The 21,705-nt window shown below is 41.5% G+C and overlaps 1 protein-coding gene and 1 long non-coding RNA gene across 2 annotated transcripts in view; one reads left to right on the forward strand and one right to left on the reverse strand.

Moving 5' to 3' along the window:
- LOC119115543 (transmembrane protein FAM155A) overlaps positions 1-21,460 on the forward strand; it is a 59,900-nt gene extending 38,440 nt beyond the window's left edge. The window contains exons 2-3 of the mRNA XM_037240141.1: positions 17,560-17,731; positions 21,105-21,460. Of these exons, the coding sequence (XP_037096036.1) occupies positions 17,560-17,731; positions 21,105-21,397 (465 nt within the window). The 3' untranslated portion in view covers positions 21,398-21,460. The remainder of the gene's footprint in view (positions 1-17,559; positions 17,732-21,104) is intronic.
- On the reverse strand, positions 19,496-21,304 carry LOC119115560. The gene is made up of 2 exons (XR_005096163.1): positions 21,215-21,304; positions 19,496-19,999 (listed from the first exon to the last, which is right to left on the reverse strand). It is a non-coding gene; the product is annotated as an uncharacterized LOC119115560 (long non-coding RNA).
- Positions 21,461-21,705: the final 245 nt, after the last annotated feature.

A 21,705-nucleotide genomic window follows, 5' to 3' on the forward strand; every position in this document is an offset into this window, starting at 1 on the left:
GCTTTCAAAACTAGGGTTAGGGTTTTCGACTAGGGTTTCCAAAGTTAGGGTTAGGATTAGGGTTGGGGTTAGGGTTTCTAACTAGGCTTTCAAAACTAGGGTTAGGGTTAGGGTTAGGGTTAGACTTAGGGTTAGAGTTAGAGTTAGAGTTAGGGTTAGGGTTAGGGTTAGGGTTAGAGTTAGAGTTAGAGTTAGAGTTAGGGTTAGGGTTAGGGTTAGGGTTAGTGTTAGGGTTAGGGTTAGGGTTAGGGTTAGGGTTAGGGTTAGAGTTAGGGTTAGGGTTAGGGTTACTAACTAGGCTTTCAAAACTAGAGTTAGGGTTAGGGTTAGGGTTAGGGTTAGGGTTAGGGTTAGGGGTTAGGGTTAGGGTTAGGGTTAGGGTTACTAACTAGGCTTTCAAAACTAGAGTTAGGGTTAGGGTTAGGGTTTCTAACTAGGCTTTCAAAACTCGGGTTAGGGTTTCCGACTAGGGTTTCCAAGGAGTTTTGCCATCGCTAATTAGGGTTTCATACTAGGCTCAGGGTTTCCGACTAGGGTTTTAAACCAAGGTTAGGGTCTCAAACTAGGTTTTAAAGCTAGGGTTAGGGTTTCCAACGAGGGTTTCAAACTACTTTTAGGGTTTCTAAGATTGGGGTTTCTAACTAGGCTTTCAAAACTAGGGTTAGGGTTTTCGACTAGGGTTTCCAAAGTTAGGGTTAGGGTTAGGATTAGGGTTGGGGTTAGGGTTTCTAACTAGGCTTTCAAAACTAGGGTTAGGGTTAGAGTTAGGGTTAGGGTTAGGGTTAGGGTTAGGGTTAGAGTTAGGGTTAGAGTTAGAGTTAGAGTTAGAGTTAGAGTTAGAGTTAGGGTTAGGGTTACTAACTAGGCTTTCAAAACTAGAGTTAGGGTTAGGTTTCTAACTAGGCTTTCAAAACTAGGGTTAGGGTTTCCGACTAGGGTTTCCAAGGAGTTTTGCCATCGCTAATTAGGGTTTCAAACTAGGGTTAGGGTTTCCGACTAGGGTTTTAAACAAAGGTTAGGGTTACAAACTTGGTTTTAATGCTAGGGTTAGGGTTTCCAACGAGGGTTTCAAACTACTTTTATGGTTTCTAAGATCAGGGTTTCTATCTAGGCTTTCAAAACTAGGGTTAGGGTTTCCAACCAGGGTTTCCAAGGAGTTTTGCCATTGCTAATTAGGGTTTCAAACTAGGGTTAGGGTTTCCGACTAGGGTTTTAAACCAAGGTTAGGGTTACAAACTAGGTTTTAAAGCTAGGCTTAAGGTTTCCAACGAGGCTTTCAAATTACTTTTAGGGTTTCTAAGATTAGGGTTTCTAACGAGGCTTTCAAAACTAGGGTTAGGGTTTCGACTAGGGTTTCCAAAGTTAGGGTTAGGATTAGGGTTGGGGTTAGGGTTTCTAACTAGGCTTTCAAAACTAGGGTTAGGGTTAGGGTTAGACTTAGGGTTAGAGTTAGAGTTAGAGTTAGGGTTAGGGTTAGGGTTAGGGTTAGAGTTAGAGTTAGAGTTAGAGTTAGGGTTAGGGTTAGGGTTAGGGTTAGTGTTAGGGTTAGGGTTAGGGTTAGGGTTAGGGTTAGGGTTACTAACTAGGCTTTCAAAACTAGAGTTAGGGTTAGGGTTTCTAACTAGGCTTTCAAAACTCGGGTTAGGGTTTCCGACTAGGGTTTCCAAGGAGTTTTGCCATCGCTAATTAGGGTTTCATACTAGGCTCAGGGTTTCCGACTAGGGTTTTAAACCAAGGTTAGGGTCTCAAACTAGGTTTTAAAGCTAGGGTTAGGGTTTCCAACGAGGCTTTCAAACTACTTTTAGGGTTTCTAAGATTGGGGTTTCTAACTAGGCTTTCAAAACTAGGGTTAGGGTTTTCGACTAGGGTTTCCAAAGTTAGGGTTAGGGTTAGGATTAGGGTTGGGGTTAGGGTTTCTAACTAGGCTTTCAAAACTAGGGTTAGGGTTAGAGTTAGAGTTAGGGTTAGGGTTAGGGTTAGGGTTAGAGTTAGAGTTAGAGTTAGAGTTAGGGTTAGGGTTAGGGTTAGAGTTAGAGTTAGAGTTAGAGTTAGGGTTAGGGTTACTAACTAGGCTTTCAAAACTAGAGTTAGGGTTAGGTTTCTAACTAGGCTTTCAAAACTAGGGTTAGGGTTTCCGACTAGGGTTTCCAAGGAGTTTTGCCATCGCTAATTAGGGTTTCAAACTAGGGTTAGGGTTTCCGACTAGGGTTTTAAACAAAGGTTAGGGTTACAAACTTGGTTTTAATGCTAGGGTTAGGGTTTCCAACGAGGGTTTCAAGCTACTTTTATGGTTTCTAAGATCAGGGTTTCTATCTAGGCTTTCAAAACTAGGGTTAGGGTTTCCAACCAGGGTTTCCAAGGAGTTTTGCCATTGCTAATTAGGGTTTCAAACTAGGGTTAGGGTTTCCGACTAGGGTTTTAAACCAAGGTTAGGGTTACAAACTAGGTTTTAAAGCTAGGCTTAAGGTTTCCAACGAGGCTTTCAAATTACTTTTAGGGTTTCTAAGATTAGGGTTTCTAACGAGGCTTTCAAAACTAGGGTTAGGGTTTTCGACTAGGGTTTCCAAAGTTAGGGTTAGGATTAGGGTTGGGGTTAGGGTTTCTAACTAGGCTTTCAAAACTAGGGTTAGGGTTAGGGTTAGGGTTAGGGTTAGACTTAGGGTTAGAGTTAGAGTTAGAGTTAGGGTTAGGGTTAGGGTTAGGGTTAGGGTTAGAGTTAGAGTTAGAGTTAGAGTTAGGGTTAGGGTTAGGGTTAGTGTTAGTGTTAGTGTTAGTGTTAGGGTTAGAGTTAGGGTTAGGGTTAGGGTTAGGGTTAGGGTTACTAACTAGGCTTTCAAAACTAGAGTTAGGGTTAGGGTTAGGGTTTCTAACTAGGCTTTCAAAACTCGGGTTAGGGTTTCCGACTAGGGTTTCCAAGGAGTTTTGCCATCGCTAATTAGGGTTTCATACTAGGCTCAGGGTTTCCGACTAGGGTTTTAAACCAAGGTTAGGGTCTCAAACTAGGTTTTAAAGCTAGGGTTAGGGTTTCCAACGAGGGTTTCAAACTACTTTTAGGGTTTCTAAGATTGGGGTTTCTAACTAGGCTTTCAAAACTAGGGTTAGGGTTTTCGACTAGGGTTTCCAAAGTTAGGGTTAGGGTTAGGATTAGGGTTGGGGTTAGGGTTTCTAACTAGGCTTTCAAAACTAGGGTTAGGGTTAGAGTTAGGGTTAGGGTTAGGGTTAGAGTTAGGGTTAGAGTTAGAGTTAGAGTTAGGGTTAGGGTTACTAACTAGGCTTTCAAAACTAGAGTTAGGGTTAGGTTTCTAACTAGGCTTTCAAAACTAGGGTTAGGGTTTCCGACTAGGGTTTCCAAGGAGTTTTGCCATCGCTAATTAGGGTTTCAAACTAGGGTTAGGGTTTCCGACTAGGGTTTTAAACAAAGGTTAGGGTTACAAACTTGGGTTTAATGCTAGGGTTAGGGTTTCCAACGAGGGTTTCAAACTACTTTTATGGTTTCTAAGATCAGGGTTTCTATCTAGGCTTTCAAAACTAGGGTTAGGGTTTCCAACCAGGGTTTCCAAGGAGTTTTGCCATCGCTAATTAAAGTTTCAAACAAGGGGTAGGGTTTCCGACTAGGGTTTTAAACCAAGCTTAGGGTTACAAACTAGGTTTTAAAGCTAAGGTTAGGGTTTCCAACGAGGGTTTCAAACTACTTTTAGGGTTTCTAAGATTAGGGTTTCTAACTAGGCTTTCAAAACTAGGGCTAGGGTTTCCGACCAGGGTTTCCAAGGAGTTTTGCCATTGCTAATTAGGGTTTCAAGCTAGGGTTATGGTTTCCGACTAGGGTTTTAAATCAAGGTTAGGGTTACAAACTAGGGGTGTAAATCGCGGGTTTTGTAACGATACGATATCATATCGATACAAAGGACCACGATACGATATTTGCCGATATCTTAAAGCCCGCTGTGATTCATTCACGATACATCACGATATAGTGCTCTACGATCGATATAGAACAATATCCTGATTTATAACAATTCATACGCAAAATCAACAAGGTACTGCAAACTCTTTATTTAGGAAATTACAAAGTGCTTCCAAACGAATGACTTGAAGCCCAAAGGGGAGCGAATTTCCTCGTCTTCTTGGACACTAGCCATAGCACCTGCCCAGGAGCCGCGTAGTTGTCGGCTCCCCTTTCACGTGCCTGCTCTGCTCACAACACAACACGCCGCGCACTGCTCCCGGAAAGAGGAAGCAAGCAACAATGAACTGGATTTCAAAATAAAGTCGTGTCTAATGTCCGAGGTCAAAAACGGGCGATATAGATCGATGTTTACGTTTAGCATCGATGCCAACAAATCGTAGAGCATTATATCGATTAATCGATGTGTATCGATGAATCGTTACACCCCTATTAGCTACGCATCTCACCAGGGTCATGAGGTAACACCTTATACGGATTCTACACACAATTTTTAGGAACAATTCTTTTGATTTATTTTCTTCCTTATAAGCTGTCATGTTTCTGTTTGATGCAGACGGAAAATACTATTTTATTATCTTGAGTTTCCACTTCACTGTATCAGCTTCCTTTTATTGTTACTCGTGTCATTGTAAAGCACACTTGTGATTATTTTTTGTTACTGCACAAATCCAAATGAATCGTTTTCTTCATAAATCAAAACAAATATAACATTGATTATATATAATTGTTTTAAAAAGGATGGAAAGATGCTATCATGCTTTGTTGCCAATACAGTAAGTAGCCTGAGCTATGCGTTATCTACCATTCCTCAGCACAGAGGAGGCACTCGCACCTCCTTCCAATGCAGACAGTTGGCGAGAGGCGCTCCTCATTAGACTGGCTGTATATGAGTGGGTGACAGTGATTAGCGGCGAATGGGACAAAATGCACTTGATGAGGCTGAATTGGCATATTAGCCTTTATTATGTGAAGCATGTGTTTGCAAGTGGAGCAGAGTGCACAGAGAGTTCCCGTCTTCTCTCCTGCTCACAATGGAGGCAGCAAAGTGGAAAATGGGCGGATTATCAAGAGCCTGACCTGGGGACCGAGTCAGTCCCTTTCAACAAAAATCACCTTTTCCTGCATACATGCCCAAACGGCATCACGTCTTTATCGCTAAAGCCGTACTGTACTCTTGTTACTATTCTTAGAATCCCGCCCTCCCACCGCCACCTGCGGCTCTCCTCCCTCCTGATCTCCTCTCATCCTCTCATATATCAACTCCCCTCAGCAGTAGTGAGTAGCCTTGAGGCCAGCTCTATTTTAGCCTACTTGGCTATCATATGCTGCTTTTGTCATCACACCCCAAGAGAATTACAGCCATGGAATATTGCATGTGACTAGGGGAGCCTTGAAAGGGCACATTCTCATTTTAAACATCCAGCCCGTCCGTCTTTTCCATGTCTTGTCCCTCACTAGGGTTGCAAGTGAGCTGGAGCCTATCACGGCCAACGTCAGGTGAGAGGCAGGGTACGTCGGTACAGTCACATTCACACCTGTGCGTGTAATGTGTGTACATATATTGCAATATGAGATGAGAGGCAGAGTGGTTGGAAAGAGTCCTTGAGTTGTAATGAGGCAGCGAGAGGACGTTACGACAGCGTCTACCTACACGGCCACTTGTAACGGGATATGTAGCTTCGATGAATAGCGCCTCCAATGTTTGCTGCAAATATCAAGCTGAGCCATCTTTGCCGGAGGAATCGCTTTGACTTTTAAGTGGGTGGGGGGAATCAGCAGGTAAACTAAAAACAAACTACATCTGCAAATGCATGTGTCATTCATGAGTCTCATTTACATTCGTATGATTTTCAGAGCAGTTGAGGGGCTCTCAAACTAAGATGTACGCCGTATCTTCAAAAATTCTCCCTACATTAATTTTGGGCGAACTTTAAATCCCTGATATGATTGTGACATGTGAATATTTTTTACTTAGCTCAAAACTCATGGCAATCTTATAAATTCATCTGGGAAAAAATATAACTCTATGACAAGCTGTATTCATATCTGTTATTATAAGGAACTTAAATGGATGAAACCTCTAACCTTTGAAACCTTTAAGCAGGTTATTTGAACACAAACGGTGATGCCATTCATGTCGACGGACATAACAATAATCAAATGCAAATATTCTTTATCGGCTGTGAAAAATGACCATTGTTGTTATTCTAGAATAAACACAACGGATTAATGGCATTTTCCTTCATTTCAAAATGTGAAAGATGCCTTGAGATACAAGTGTGCATAATCAAAAGCAAGCATGATCATCTTTGTGAAGGCTGGTGGAGAGCTTGGCAGTGAGGTTGAAGTAATGAGCGTTCAGTGACACTCTTTAATGGATCATTTTACTTGAGGGTACAAGAAAGATAATGATGCTACAACATAAAGGAAGGACATTAATAGAGATTGCTTTTCACTAAGACTACAACAGCAATGACAAGCATGCAAGCTAATGAATGACAACGTTATTCAACTGCTGGCATCAAGCAGTCGTGGTCATTCCAGCGTTGTGCTACGATTTGGTTTCATTTTGGCTTTTCTTTCTCGTTAATCCCCCTCATGGTTTATGACATGAAATCTCCATAATACCCCCTCCATTGTGACTTTCATTTTCCAAAACATTTTCTTAAACCCATTTTTGGATTTCTCACTCACTAAGCCACCGCTGTGCTTGGTGTGTGACTCTCCAGAGCCCCATACAGTAACACCTCTGCGCCATGGAAATCCGTCGCTTTGCAGGCCTGCCATGCCTAGTTACCGTTGCTAAGCTACTATAATTAAAAAAAAAAAAAAAAAAATGATTTTAGTTAACGGTCAATTTGCTTTTTTTTCACTGTTCTCCATGCAAGTTGCTTCACCACTCACATATTAAAACATGATCTACTTTTAAGCGACGTTATTGCCATTTAGTGAAATCAGACCCTTTTTTTTTTTCACTGGCAGTGTGGGAGCCGCTTTGCTCTCTCTCTCTCTCTCTCTCTTCTCTCTCTCCCTCTGTGTCTCTCACACAGCGCTTGATGTCGTTCTGGCAGCGGCAATCAGATTAATAAGTAAACAAGCTTGTAATTGGCACCGAATGAAATATTCAAATGATGAAACGACACTCATGGTAGACTTTTAAGTACGCGTGGTAATGTCATTTGTCATTACAACCCCCTCCCACTTTGTGTGATGTGAGTGGTGCATATGCCTGACATACATATTCTATGTATATTTGCTTTGCAAACTATACTGTCAGGACGCGGCTTGGCAACAGGCTCAGATATGTGTGCGTGTGTGTCCATGTGTGTGTCCATGTGTGTGTTAATCATTTCATCTGGCGGTGTACACGCCCCTGTGATCTTGCTTTCTGTCTAAGCGCAGCATTGCAGAGCACAAACTGCATACTAACCCGATCATTAAGAGATAAATGAGAACATCAGAATCTAGCTGCAGTCTCATACGCACACACACAGGCAGGCACACACACACACAGATGCACACAGTCGTCCTGAGAGAGAGTGACGCAGAAGGGAGCGACGGAAGGGAGGGATGAACAATTTATCTCCAGTCTCTCCTCGTCTAAGGTTTACTTCTCCCATCCACCCACCCACCCTCGCCGCCATCAGCCCTCCTCCTCACCCGCCCACTGGCAAATAGATTGTACGACCGAATATGGCCTGTTTAAATGTCTCGACTTTTTGGGGAGGGAGGGGGCGAGCTGTCGTCAACGCAAAGCCTCGCCTGTGTGACCTTATTGGTGCATTTGGGCTAATTTTCCACATTTGAAGTTAAAACAGAAAGCGACCACATTGCTGATATGAGACTGCGTGATTCTCTTTAGTGAGGGAGGGGTATAAAGTGATTCACAGGCTAATCCTCCAATCATGACAGTGCCATTCCCAGAGTGACAGGCGAATCCTCTAATCATGCCAGTGGAAGTCTCAGCGTGTGCTTGCATACGTAACCTTATTCTTTTGTTATTTGTTTTTTAAACCGAGCATGCAAAATGAACAATAATCAATAAACACTCTTTAGTTAGCTGTGTCTCAAGTCCCTTTCATTTTTGTCAGGTCACAAGTCATCATAGGTCAATCTTATCTCAAGGTACCTCCGTACATATTTATTTTTGCCTTTTATGCTTGAGCTGAACAAGAAGTTGGCCTCTAAAGCAGCGGGCCCGGGCTGTGTACCTCCTTGCACAATAAAGTCTCTCACAGCTCGAGAGCGAAAAGTAGGTTAGAAGAGCAGCCTGGCTGACGTGAGTTGAGTCATTGCAGCTCTTGTTCTTCGCCTTACCTTTGATCACAAACTGTCACACACTCTCCGCGCCCTCCGATCCTTTGATTTCATCCAAGTTTACGTTCCAATATGTGCATAAGGAAGCATGGGTGCAGAGTTTATGTTTAAAGAAACCACATTTGCCACTGTTTGCGAAGGTTCATAGTGTCTTCTTAAGTTTACTATTTCAACAGTTCTTGTAGTCAGACAGATTATTTTACCTCCATTTGCCACCGCAGTCACTTTTGTGTCTCGTTCATGTTTACAAAGGGAATTAGTTTGTCACTCTCATGACACATGTTTCGACATTTTGTCTTACGGTATAATAATTCTCTCCATTCCATGTCCTAGTGTATAATAATTACTTGTTATCAGTCAAAGCAGGCTGTGGGCTTTTATTTTCAGAGGAGTTTTTGACGTTAAAACTTGAAACTTTCACTCTGATGTTGGCTGGATGTCACGCTTGCTGTCATTTGCCACGGCTGGCTTCAAAGATTCCCCCGACGCAGCTCGCACCGTGTCATGGCAATATTTGGAGAAATACTGTAATCAACATCGAGAAATGGCAACAGTGACACGTTCGAGGATAGATTACCTAATACTGTACTGTGTATGCTGTATAGAAAGTGTTTGAGTAGCAACTTCTATTAATTGATTGTTACGAGCTTGACCCTACAAGGCCACCGTAGAAGCCTGTTGGGGTAAATTCCCATTCGACTCAAAAGTGAATCTCACAAGATGATGCAGAAAGCAGCACTGAGTGAAGCGAGGTTGCTAAGTTTACATAATCGATACCAAGTAAGACGTTTCTGTCTTGCTCGTGAATAAATGTCAAGTGTAATCAGCAGTCTTTCATTTTAAAACGCGGTTAAACTGTTGGAGTTGCAACGCAAAGCCATCACTGGGAATTGCATTCAAAATGAATCAATACAATGTTACTCTCGAGAGTCAAGCGTCTTACTTGTGTCTTTTTCATTTTTTTAAATAAAAATGAGCGTTGCATACTGTGGGATGTTTTCGGTGTTTTGTTCTGGTCTGCGGAAGATAATGCTTCACTTAAAAAAAAAAAGAAATCACGTTTGTGAGGTTTGTGTCTGTGCATTAATGTGTTTGAGCGCGTCATGGGGTCGAGAGTCGTTTGCATCGGTCCCCCGGGCAGGTCCAGACCAGATCTCCATTAACACCATTTCCTATAGCTATATATGCTGCCCATGTGCTGATTAACTCACATGTGTCCGTACATGTTTATGCATGGCTTTACTGCAAACCATAGTATATTGGACTTAATGGATTGCTAAACGTGCGAAAATGCTGTTGACAGATAATTATGCTTTTTTTTTTTTTTTTTGCATTTGCATTTGCACAGGGTGAAAATGAGGTGGTCGTCCAACTACTTATTTTGTACGCTTAAAGCTCTTGACAAGCTCTTTTAACCTTCTAATCTGCTGTTTGGACATGCTAGGGCTGGTTGATTTTACATTTACGGAACCAAATGATGAAGTATCTTTTGTCTCCTCCGCTGGTGCCTGTGTGTATGGTGCCTTAGGAAGCTCCAGCAGATCCCTTAATGGCTATATTTAACAGCAGCAAAAAGATAGATTCATTTCCAGATGAAGTATTCCATCATACTAGCTGTGCAGCGAGTCACGTGACCTCCATATATCATTTGACGGTGTTGCAGGAAGGGAGTTATCCTGAGCTTTTAGCCGCCCTGGTGGTTATTGGATTTGATCTCCTCCACGCCCGTTTCAGCGGTACATTGATCTTACTATCAGCATCTAATTAAAAGTGAAGGCTCCCCTGTTGTGTTGATGTCCCGTGAGGTCAAAAGCTGACGCTCGCGGGCTTATCGAGTAGCGAGGCCCCCTCGTGACCTTTTGCATTTCACACGGACTTTGAAGGCAATGTTGCCATTTGAGCATTTTAGTATTGACTACCAGAGGTGGCAAATGTGGTCATTTGCCAATTCACCAATTCATCTCATGGACTTATTGTCAATAAATGTACAATCTGAAATGCACTTAAGTCCATTTAAGTCAGTGCTCCTCTTTCTGCTTTGAAATCACCTCTGAAGATTGAAATCACCTCTTTTTCTTGGCTTTGACTCATTTATCATTGTTGTCATTGATTTTTTTATTGTCAGGAATGCACATTTTGATAACATGGCACCATGGAAAAAATAGTTTCCTTCTTTTATTAAGTTACATAGTGTTTGCTCTAAGATGCAAAAAAGAATGCTACATGTCACCGGTTGCTAGCTACTGTCGGAGTTTATGCTAAAGTATGTTCCTAGTGCGTGAAAGATGAATTGCGTTACATCAAAACAGCATTATCCGACAGATTCCACTGATATAAGTATTGTGTTTTTATGACAATTAATACGAATGTTATGCCTAAATTGCACCAAAGACTAACACAACAATTAAACCCCATGACGAGCTTTAAAGCCAAAAGCAGGAGAGTGTGATGCGTTCACTTCCTGTCTGGAATTGTTGTTGAAAGCGCTTCTGTTATAGCTCACAAGTGTACACTTCCAAGTCACATGGTGATTCTTGCACAGATGCTGTCCCCTTCTTGCTTTTTAGAGACTCCTACACCATCTGCACTTTATATTTGGGCCCCCCCTCCAGAGGAAAATGCTTTTCATTCACTTTGTCCATTCAAACCCTCACAATGATTTATGACAAGTTCTCTGTTGGTCCTACCATAAGAATATAGTTGACAAAGACTTACTTTCACTTCAATGATAAATAACCAGCATATGGTTTTGCAATCACTACTTACTGTCTAGTAAGAGAGGCAGACTGCGATGGTACGGACATGTAGTGAGGAAGGATGAAAACGACTGGGTGAAAAAAGTCATGTCGTATAACGTAGAGGGAACAAGACCCGGTGGCCGGCCTAAAAAGACCTGGCAGACGACCGTGGCAGCCGACATGAAGGCACTCGGCATCAACCACGAGATGGCCATGGACCGTTCCCGGTGGAAGAAAGCCATATCGAGAATCCAGTCCAACCCAGCGGCGCCTGGAAAGCGGACTTTAAACCGATGATGATGATGATGATGACTTACTGTCTAGTAGCCCTGAAATGTTTCTTTGGGTTCTTTCCAACACGATTATTTCTGTATGTCAAAGCAGTTGATCTATTTTTTTTTTTAACAAGATAGATTCTCTACCTCAGAGTCAAGAGACCTTGGGGAGTATATGCAATAGAAAAATGAAGGATTTCCCCAGCGTTTCACTTTACGCAACCACATATTTATTTTTGAATTAGAACAAAATTTGATTTAATTTTCACAACTCTGAGTTCACACGTCTCTGTCCATTTTGAATTCGAGTTGCCGCAAGTTGTCTGAGGCAGTTGTGGACGAGGTCAAATCAGCAATGTTCTGTTTTCAGGCACAAGTGTCACAGCAAGACTCTGTTTATTTTGAGTCTCATCACTACACAACAGCCGAAGGATGTCAAACAATATATGCGAAGGTCATGCATGTGCGTGTGTGTGACTACACATGACAGCACTGCGTGGTTGTTGGCGCAATACGACGACCAGTCGTGGCCTGTCGGTTGACTGGTCCTGCAGGCTACAGCTAAGACCGGTCGCTCTCACAACATGCATGCACGCACATACATGCCTCAAAATAATGATCTCTGTCACATTAATTATCACTTCTACATGTCAGTGAATTATACCCTAGTCAGCACAAAGGACCTTGAAGATTTATTTTTTTATTTTGCAGGAATAATATAATGAATATTGTTACAAAAATGCAATTGTAATATTATGCTCATCAGCATCATCATATCGATATTAAAAATTGTTTGCTACTTTGCTACTGTGTTGCACGATATCACTATTTACGAGACATTGTGTGTTTTTATTTGCTGTTGACACAGTTGGTGTGCTTTAAAGGTGCTGGTGCCCCACGGTTGTCAATACACAGCATTCATTCCCTTCACATTACACACATTGCAGCCACTAACGTCTGCCACAATGATATTAAGTGGATGCAACAATAAACTAACAGTTTGTTTGTTTTGCTCGCCCGACGTCTAACTTCACGCTTGGTTTGCGTTTATTGACTCGCTGATGTGCGTGTACAGTGGAAATAGGAAGTCTACTTCAACAGGCCTGTTAAAATGCCAGCTTTTGTGGTTTCATAATACATTTATGTGATAGCGAGTGCCTGTACCACACTTTTATGATGCCTTTTATGTGAAGCTTCGCTTTTGCATTTAAATGCAACCCAATAACAGAAAAAGCCAACGACATCAAATGAATTTTTCGGGGTGTTAATCGTAACTTTGTCATTGTGAGGAGCTTAAGGTTATGCGCTATTTTACGGTTTGAAGCATGTCGTATGTACTTCGATATGGCTTTCCATTATTACACGATGACGAGAGTGAAAATCTGAGAAATAAACATATTTCTATATTTATTCCCAATCATGCATTTTGGGAATAATACAGATAGAATATATAATTGAACAAAAGAATGGGAAATAAACATTGCCACGCCTAATATTATTTCGATCATTTTAATACTGCACAGGGAACCCCTTTATTAACAGCTTCAACTGTTTATGTGCTTTGGTCAGTGCTGCTGTTATGTTTAGCAAACGTGAAGATGTGAATTCACAAATACTACGTGGAGGATTGCTGTACAGAGGGTCCGGGCTATAAGACACAGTTTCGGAACATTTGTTTCCATATGAAATCATCAATCCATCGTTCATATCCTTCAAATATTATGATGTCAGTAGTGTTGTTAAACCGTGGAGCCCCTCAGTTGTCATCTACGAGCATGCATGATTTGATTTGGCAGTGGAAAATGCCAGAAAAATAGATTTTTCTCGCATGTTAAAAGCTTCAAACTGTCAGAGGGAGGAACAGCGCTGAGTCGTTTCCAATCTTCACTGTATGTTTTCCAATGTTTAAATTAACCTTACAGTCGTGCAACCTTTGCCATTCGACCTTGGCTTTTGTATTGGAAATCTCAGGGACCTTTGCTGCAGTGCCAGTGGAAGTGTGTGTGGATGTTCACGTGTGTACGTGCGCGCGTGTGTGTGTTTCCTCGCCGACTGCCACTAGATCACACCCTCCATATGACTTGCGACGTTTCGCCGCTCGAGCGGTCAGCTCATTTCATCAGAGGCCTTGAGCAGAGGTTTCACCGAATAATAACCCCAATACTACTACTACTAATGATAATAATGATAATAATGATAATAATAATAAATCATCATAATCATCACGTCTGAGTGCATCTGGAGGTAATTACATTCGCCTGCAGCGGACAGTGTCTTCACTGATTAATCTTTTGATTAAAATAAATACTGAAATGGCCCCTCTCCTTTTGTTGGTTTGTGACAAAAACAAAGGAAGCACATTTCAAAGCGGAACACCCTGAAGGGAGCCTGCTATTCTATTTATTTCTCTGTGGTGATTTCAATACACTCGCGTGTTCACTCTACTAAAGAAATCGCAAAAATAAATAAACAACTGGATCAATAATCAATTTGAAGCAAAATGGGAACAGTATTAGTACATTATCTTCTAAGCAGTACTTTTACGGTTACACGCTTCAATAGGAATCCATTATTTACATGAAGCTAAAAGAGCTTAAATGTAAATGATTGAATACGACACTTCTGCTGTGCTGCAAGCTGCTACAGTAACTGCCCCCCCTACCCCCCTGAAAAAAAAGTGCTGACAAGACAAAAGCATGCAGGGCCACTTAAGACCAATACCACAGGGCAGAGTAAAGGTCTTCCATCAATTACAATCTTATTAGCCTAACGATAATTAAATAATCCAATCGGAGAATCTCGTCCCCGCAGAGCGGGTGAGGAAAGCGCAGGATACGGATGAGAGGCACATCCAAAACTGCAACAACAACAAGTGCATCACAAAAAAGAGCAACGTATACTGTCTATACCAGGGATGGGCATGAGTAGTAATTCTTGAGTAGTCACCGATATCAAGTACTGATACCACTAATACTTTTGATACATAAAATCCCCCCCCCCCCAAAAAAAAAATATCCTTCATTCCATTAGTAGCACAATGCACTCACTGCACCATTCCCCTTTATTTTATTCTTTTAACAGAGAATGAGTGTCCGCTAATGAGGCTTTTAAAATGTTTCCCTTTAAAAACCCTCTTAGCAGGGCCTTAATTAATCCCTTTCTTTCACCGCCTTAGAGTTAAAACATTCACGGAAGTGGATGACCTTTGCAGTAACTTCACAATGATCGAAGGAAGGAAAAAAGTTGAGGTTTTTTTTTTTTTTTAACGCAATCGATAGGTGACAAAAGGGACCGCCGGCCAAACTAACCTGCGGGTTTGAGTGCGTGTTACAGTTGTTTGACAGTGTGAAAAATGTGCGGCAGCAGAAATGGCAGCGGGCTAGTTGGCTGACCTCAAAATCACTTACTTTAAAAAGCAGTTTAAAAAAAAAAAAAAAAGACCAAGCGAGTGAAGAGAAGTTATGAGCGATTTGGTTCCTTCCCGACAAGATTTCCAAGCCATTTTTATCTCTCTAGTTGGCTGTGTCCATTAGCGTCTTGGAGATAGGGCAGCTGCATGATGGATCGACACTCCTTTCTGTGCTTCTATGCTAGACCGATGGTTGGAGAGCTGCTCTAAGTGGGGCTCGAAGCGAACGGAAAAGAAGGGTCAGGTTTCGGGACACTTCATTAGGTACGCCATCACGTAATAGACATCTGCAATATCATAAGGGTTCGTTTAAGTTACCGTATTTTCCGGACGATAAGGCGCACCTAAAAACCTAAAATTTTCTCAAAAGCCGACAGTGCGCCTTATATATGGACCAAATTCCTAAATTTAAGCTGGCCCGAAGCATTGTGTCATGAAATCAATCATAAGTGGCCCGCTGAAGATTATGAATCATGAATCAAAAAGACTATTATTTTGTGATTATAAAGTAATTTGTTGCATCTGAAGTTAAAATAAAAAAGATAAAATGGAGAATGATTTGATTTGGTTTAAAAATCTGACATGATGCATTAATGGTGCACCTTGTAGTCCGGTGCGCCTTATATAAGGACAAAGTTTTAAAATGGGCCATTCATTGAAGGTGCGCCTTATAGTCCGGTGCGCCTTATAGTCCGGAAAATACGGTAGCCTTTAATGCTAGTGGCATATTTATTTTTTGCATGTGCATTTTGTGAGGCAGCACAGGGTGGCCTGGAAACTCAAGTTAATGAAAACCAACTTGAGGTCAACCATATCCCAGGAATGGCTCAAACAGGCCTCAGCTTCATAAGCAATATGTGATGTACAACATCTGTTTTAGGTCAACTTCAGGCATGTTTTCTGAGCTGTAATCTTGAGCAACAGTCATCATGATTGCCTCTGGCACCTCCTTACAGAATTGCCAGCAATTGATGAGTCAGCATTGGACTCATTGATTTGTGTGCGTGTGTATAAACAAAAATAGCCAGTCAGAGTGTCGTCCATGCACTTTTTCATGGGGGTAGTTTTTCTGAGTCTCTGTGAAAACAAACACCACTGGATACATTTACAGCGAGGTTAGTAATGTTAGCTGGAAAATAACTGCAACAGTCTTTATCGCTAACAGCTAAGATGAAATGGAAACCGTCAGTGCGGGAACAAAAGATTGCTGTGTACAATCACATATTCTCACACATGCATCCATTTCGGGCTATTAGCCTAACGCGCCCATGACATGGGGGCATCTAAGCACATTTTCTGACATTCCCACTCTGCTATCAGATGAGGCAGAAGGCCAATGTGTGTGTATGTGTGTGCATGTTTGTCTGTGTGCACTGCGTAGCCAAGCTTATCTTTTGATTTCAAACGTAATTATTATCAGCGCGTGGCATTTTAGCCCGCGTGTAAATACGTTTGCACGTTGACACGATCGGTCATGCATAAAGCGACGCCCAACTGTGTTTATTGAAAGCTGGATTTAAATAATGATGTCATTGGAAATGTCATGCAGCATAAGGGATGATTATACACACAACTCTGCCCATCTGAGAGGTTTGTCGGTTTGGAGTAAAAGCCAACAACAAACAATAATCAACTCTTTCTCATGTTCCCTTTGCACTGGATTCAGTGGTGCAGTCCCACCCCACAAATGATCAAAAGTGGTCTGGTCCTATTTCATAATTTGTAAATAAAGGTAATTAATTCATTTTCAGGTTTTATGTCTCGAATCTTACATCATCCTCGATGAACATAGAAAGTTCAGAACTAAGAATCATTCCAGCTATTTTTGGATCCTTGCTACTTTCCTGTCTCTCCTACCAAATACATCACACATATGCAAACACATTTACACCGTCGTTTTTTTTTTTAACATCTCGGTGCGCTGCACTTTCTGCTTTGCTTTTAGGCGCACCGATTAACTCCCAGCAGGCGCTAGCTTAACTTGCAGACCTCGCAGTGATTCACAGGAAATAGCAGCTAATGGCTGCAGGTGATAATAAGAGCACATAGTGTGTCTGCCACCTTGTTGTGTGAAGAAGAGAATAGCACAACAGTACCCAAATTATAGGTGAGAAAGAAAAGGAGTTCATGTTTGCAAACGGCGCTCTATGAATTATGCCATGTTGTGATTACATATCATTTGTTGTGCTGTAATGTTGTTTGAATTGTTATCAACAGCAAACCAAGGTTGCCTGTCAATGAGGATTTTTATTACTTTGTTTCATTTTTGTGTGTGTAGTTTTTATATTTGATATAATTATTTGATTCTTTGGATTCTATTGTTCCATTTCTTCTGAATACAATTTATTTATCTATTTTGTTATTGTAATTTATACTTATTACAGGTGCCATGCTTAATTGGCAACTAATCGATTATCAAATTAATTGGTCATTATTTTTATTTTATATTAATTTTTTTCCAACAAATCATTGTTTTCTTTTGGTCTTGTAGAGCGTGTGCAATAATCTTCTATTAACAAACCTGGATCTATATTTCTATTCCTGTATGCCGACGATGATCTCCATCACATTTTGCTGACAATACACATTTTCGCTATCAGCCAAAGTGTTATCACAAATTTCTATATCAGCATTTACTTTGCATATGGACATTCAGCAGTTGTAATATCAAACCAAACTACTGATTCAGACTTAAATGTAATGGAAAATCCCCTAAATTGATAAGGTCCTTACTATCTAACAGCATTTTGTCAGCTTGGATGTCAAACAACATCTGGATGAAATCTTTGGTTTATAAAGTGTGACAATAAAATTCATGTCATTGGTCTTTTCTCTGTTCTCCCGCACCTGTAGTTGGCGTACAAGCCGTGGCTGTGTTCTCACTACTTCCAGACCTCCCAGTTGCACTGCACTAAGAGAATCCCCTGTAGTCAATACTGCCTGGAGGTGCAGAAGCGGTGCCCCTTTATCCTGCCCGACAATGACGATCTCATTCACGGAGGCAGCCCCAGTTTTATATGTACAGGTATGCTTCTTGATTCTCTTTTGAAAAGACCATACGCTATCACAGATGATCAATTCATACTTTGCATTACTTTCACAATATAGATTCCAATATAACAAAATTATTACTTGAATATGATTATTATTATAGTATGACTGCAGCAGTAAAGCATTTATACCCATTGGAAATAATAAAAAGTACATTTATTTGCTGCATTGTTTCAATTGTCATCCTCTTAAAACTTAGATTGTGCCAGCGTGTTAGTATTTTAACATTTCCAAACTGTCATACAAGAAGAGTTCAGCGTTAAAATGAAAGAAAAATAAAATAAAACTATTCACCCACCTGTCAAACATATAAGAAGGAACAGGAAAGTGTTTGTTTTGTGGCACTGCTGGAATGAATAAAGCCTTGTGATGTTTCATTAATTAATTGTATTGCTGTAAGGGCAGCTCAGTCGAGCACGTTTGCTTCACAGTTCCCGATTTGAATCTCAGCTCAGACTCCCCATGTAGAGTTTGTGCCTTGTTTGAATGAAGTCTGGTGACTGGTGCGGAGGACCGTTACGAGCAGTGAATCGTAAGAGGAGCAGAGGTGAGGCGGCACATGAAAAATGAAAAAGCAAAATATGCAGCCATGAGGGTGGGGTAATTATTAATGACGGCGGTATGTCGCTTCAAGCTGCATGTGGAATATTGTTAGCTTGTCTGCCTCACAGTTCTCAAGTTCTCAGTCTGACTCTAGGCTCGAGTGGAATTAGTATGTTCTGCATGGCTTTTCTTGAGGTGCTCCAGTGAGATTCCACTAAAAAAAAAAAATAATAATTACAGGCTTTGTAATTAATGGTGTGGTCTTATATTGAGGCTCTGTGGGTTTTATGAAATAAAAGCAGGAATTGTGAACTTTTGATCAGAAACCTCAAAGGCAATACAGGAACTGACCTTGCTGTTCCAATATTTTTGGAGGGAACTTCATGTATAAGGCAGAATGTGATATTGTTCTTGTATTGGCTCTCATTATCATTTGCTGGTGTACCTAATATTGTGGCCGGATGCCAGAATAAGCCTTTTTAGAAAATAACTTCAAATCAGTGTGCTGCGGCTGAGCACAGCAGCATCCAACGCTTTTGTGAACTTTCTTGAATGCCAGTCTTCAACACACAATGGCAGGTTGAATGGGTAAACTTGTTCAGTGAATTTTGCACATGCCAGACACGAGCAGACACAATAGAGTAAGACTATTGTAAATGGATGACGCCCCCTGGTGGACTTGAGGAGTGCCATGCGTAAGTTGCAGAGGCAATACGTTCATTTTTATTTCGTACTTATTAAGGCTAAATTAGCTCCTATGACAGATAGATGTTTGTGTACTAATGCTGTTTTTAGCACTTGGCATTGTATACTGTAATTCTGTATTTATGTGGCCAGGAGGCTATGTTCTCAACGACACATTAGAGATAAGCAGAGAAGTACCTAATTATTTTTTTGTATATAATATTGTAGGGTAGTACTTTGTAACCACTCATATAATTATTTTTGCAATCCCCACTTCATTTCACCCAAAGTTGAAAAGTTCAACAGCATCCTGTCTACATCTCCCCCTGTTGATGTGCTTTCGAGATGCCACCTCTCGTCTGTAGACATTAGAATAATTAATTAAAACAAATATTTACCATGACAGATTGTATTATTATTCGAAGTAAAGCCTCTTTCAAAACGTCCGGCTGTTTTCCTCAAGGGATTAAAAAGAGGAATCGATTTTGGGTTAGTGTTAGTACAAGATTCATTTTATTTGAGGAAATATGTAGCAGTTTTATTCCATTTTTATTGAGTCACAATACAGTAATGTATTTGTTTTAACAACACACTAGATTTGTTTAAACTACCAGCTTGCAAGTAAGGATGGGAAAAAAAAAAGACAACAGACAATTGGCTCTTTACAACCTTCTAAAATAGCTTTGAGAACAAGTAATTCAATTCAAAAGTATTTCAGCCAGGTTCTTCACCCTTTGAGATGTGAGTTCCTCTCCCCAGTGTCCCGGCTGACCCCACAGTTTTATCTCTCGCGTCACAAGGTACGAATTATCCCGACCTTCCCGACATGGCGGTGTCCTTAAGGACGCGTTTAACCCTCACCGTAGTGATGGCGTCATTGACCTCTTGCCAAGTTTGTCACGTCCTCAGGGCTGTCTCTTCATTCTCTTTGGACCCTGAATGGGCCGCACTGTTGGTTCATCACTTGCTGCTGGAGTTTTTGGTCCAGCCCTCATCTCCCACTGTGGCGGGCTTTCTGAGGACACGAGTGACAAGTTCATGCAGTCGCATCAATATGTGTCACCTCTGTCCACGTTGTTTGTCAGCAAATAAGGTGTCCTCCTGTGCCTCCTCTCTCCTTACATGAAGTCCACACTAGATGCTATCGTGATGACGTCATTTTAGTTTACACTGAACGTACTAACCACTCGATTATGTTGATGACAATCCTGCTTTATTGTTTTTACAAAGGAAGCAAAAAGGTCAAAAGAGCTGAATAAGTTCTGCTAATGCTAATAAATGGATAGCAAAGCACCATTTGTTGCATAACATGTGATGTTGTCGTGTTACCGGGCACATCAGGCACATCTGCACATGTAATCACTACCATTACAAAGATCATAATGTTCCTGTTTGACCGGTCAATAATGCAAGATCAATAAGCTTCTTGCTCTAATACAGAGCGATAATCCCTTGAGGTTTAAAGAGGATTGACTGTAAATTGTGAATGGTTAAGCGCTGTCAAGGGACAGATTTTTTATCTAAGATTACAAAACTGTTCCTGCTGTGATATTATTAATCATCAGTGTTATGGTGTGAAATGGAAACAGTGTTTATTGATTTCTGATTTCATCGGATCATAACATTTTCCCCTATATGTGTTTGGAAGATTTTGTTATGGTATATGAGGAAACCGAGGTTGAACCTTTTGGCCTTAATTTCCAAAGGTATGTGTGTCGCCAATACAACACTGCACTAAAAGAACACCTGAAATATCGTGAAGCATCTTGGTGACGCCGTTATACTTAAATAAATCTGATACGTGGCACCTCGACACCAATGAGACAAGTGAGATTGTGAGTTGTATTATGTCTTAACAACAAATGATACGACTAACTTGTTGGGTCATTTTTCTTATTCTTATTCTTATGAAGCGGAATCGGTATCGCTGCAGCAAAATGCTGACGCCGCAAAAATTAATATCCAGTGGGTACAGTACATCACAATAAAGAGCATTGCAAGTTAAAAAGAAAAAGTAGTTTTTTTTTTTAAATATGTACATAACTCCTACTGTGCCTCAGAGTGCAGTGGTATAATGCTTAATATGTTTCTCTGCCGCCCACCCCGTGCACGGTGGACAGGGTTGCTGCAGGACCATCCATCAGGGGTGGACCCCAAGGCAGAGTGCTGCGACGTGCGGTGGGACTGGAAAGTGGACACCCCCTCCCGGGGGACGCTGAAAAGAACTCACCCGTCGTGCCAGCACCGAACCTCCCTCAGCTCCTCGGCAGCGTGCAGACTGTGTAACAGCCGCCTCAAACTCTGCCTGCTGGTGCTCGTCCTCCTCGCCAGCCTCACTGCATCCCACAATGCAACGGGCTTGGGCCTCCCTGCCATGGCGCCTCTGGAGGAGAGCCCTGCCAATGAGGAGTGACGGAGCCGTTCGGAGGACGTGAGGTTGTCAAGGTGGTGGGATGGAGAGGGGGTAAAAAGGGGGGGGGGGGTCCTTCACCATGGCAACCACGATGGAAAAATACAGCCACAGTTTTTTTTTTTGCTGGAGCTGTGCGCTTGTGCGGCAACACTTCCTAGCCAAATGGAGAGAAAAAAAAAACGCTGGGACGCTTTGACACAAAAGACACACAAACCCAATCAAGACACATAAATAAAAGCGGGAAGGGGTTTGTCGAGCCCGTTTGGTAGGAACAGGGGACAATGCCACAGCCTTTGAGTGGGAACGTT

Source organism: Syngnathus acus, chromosome 21 (genome assembly GCF_901709675.1).
Source record: "Syngnathus acus chromosome 21, fSynAcu1.2, whole genome shotgun sequence".
NCBI classification, from domain to species: domain Eukaryota; kingdom Metazoa; phylum Chordata; class Actinopteri; order Syngnathiformes; family Syngnathidae; genus Syngnathus; species Syngnathus acus.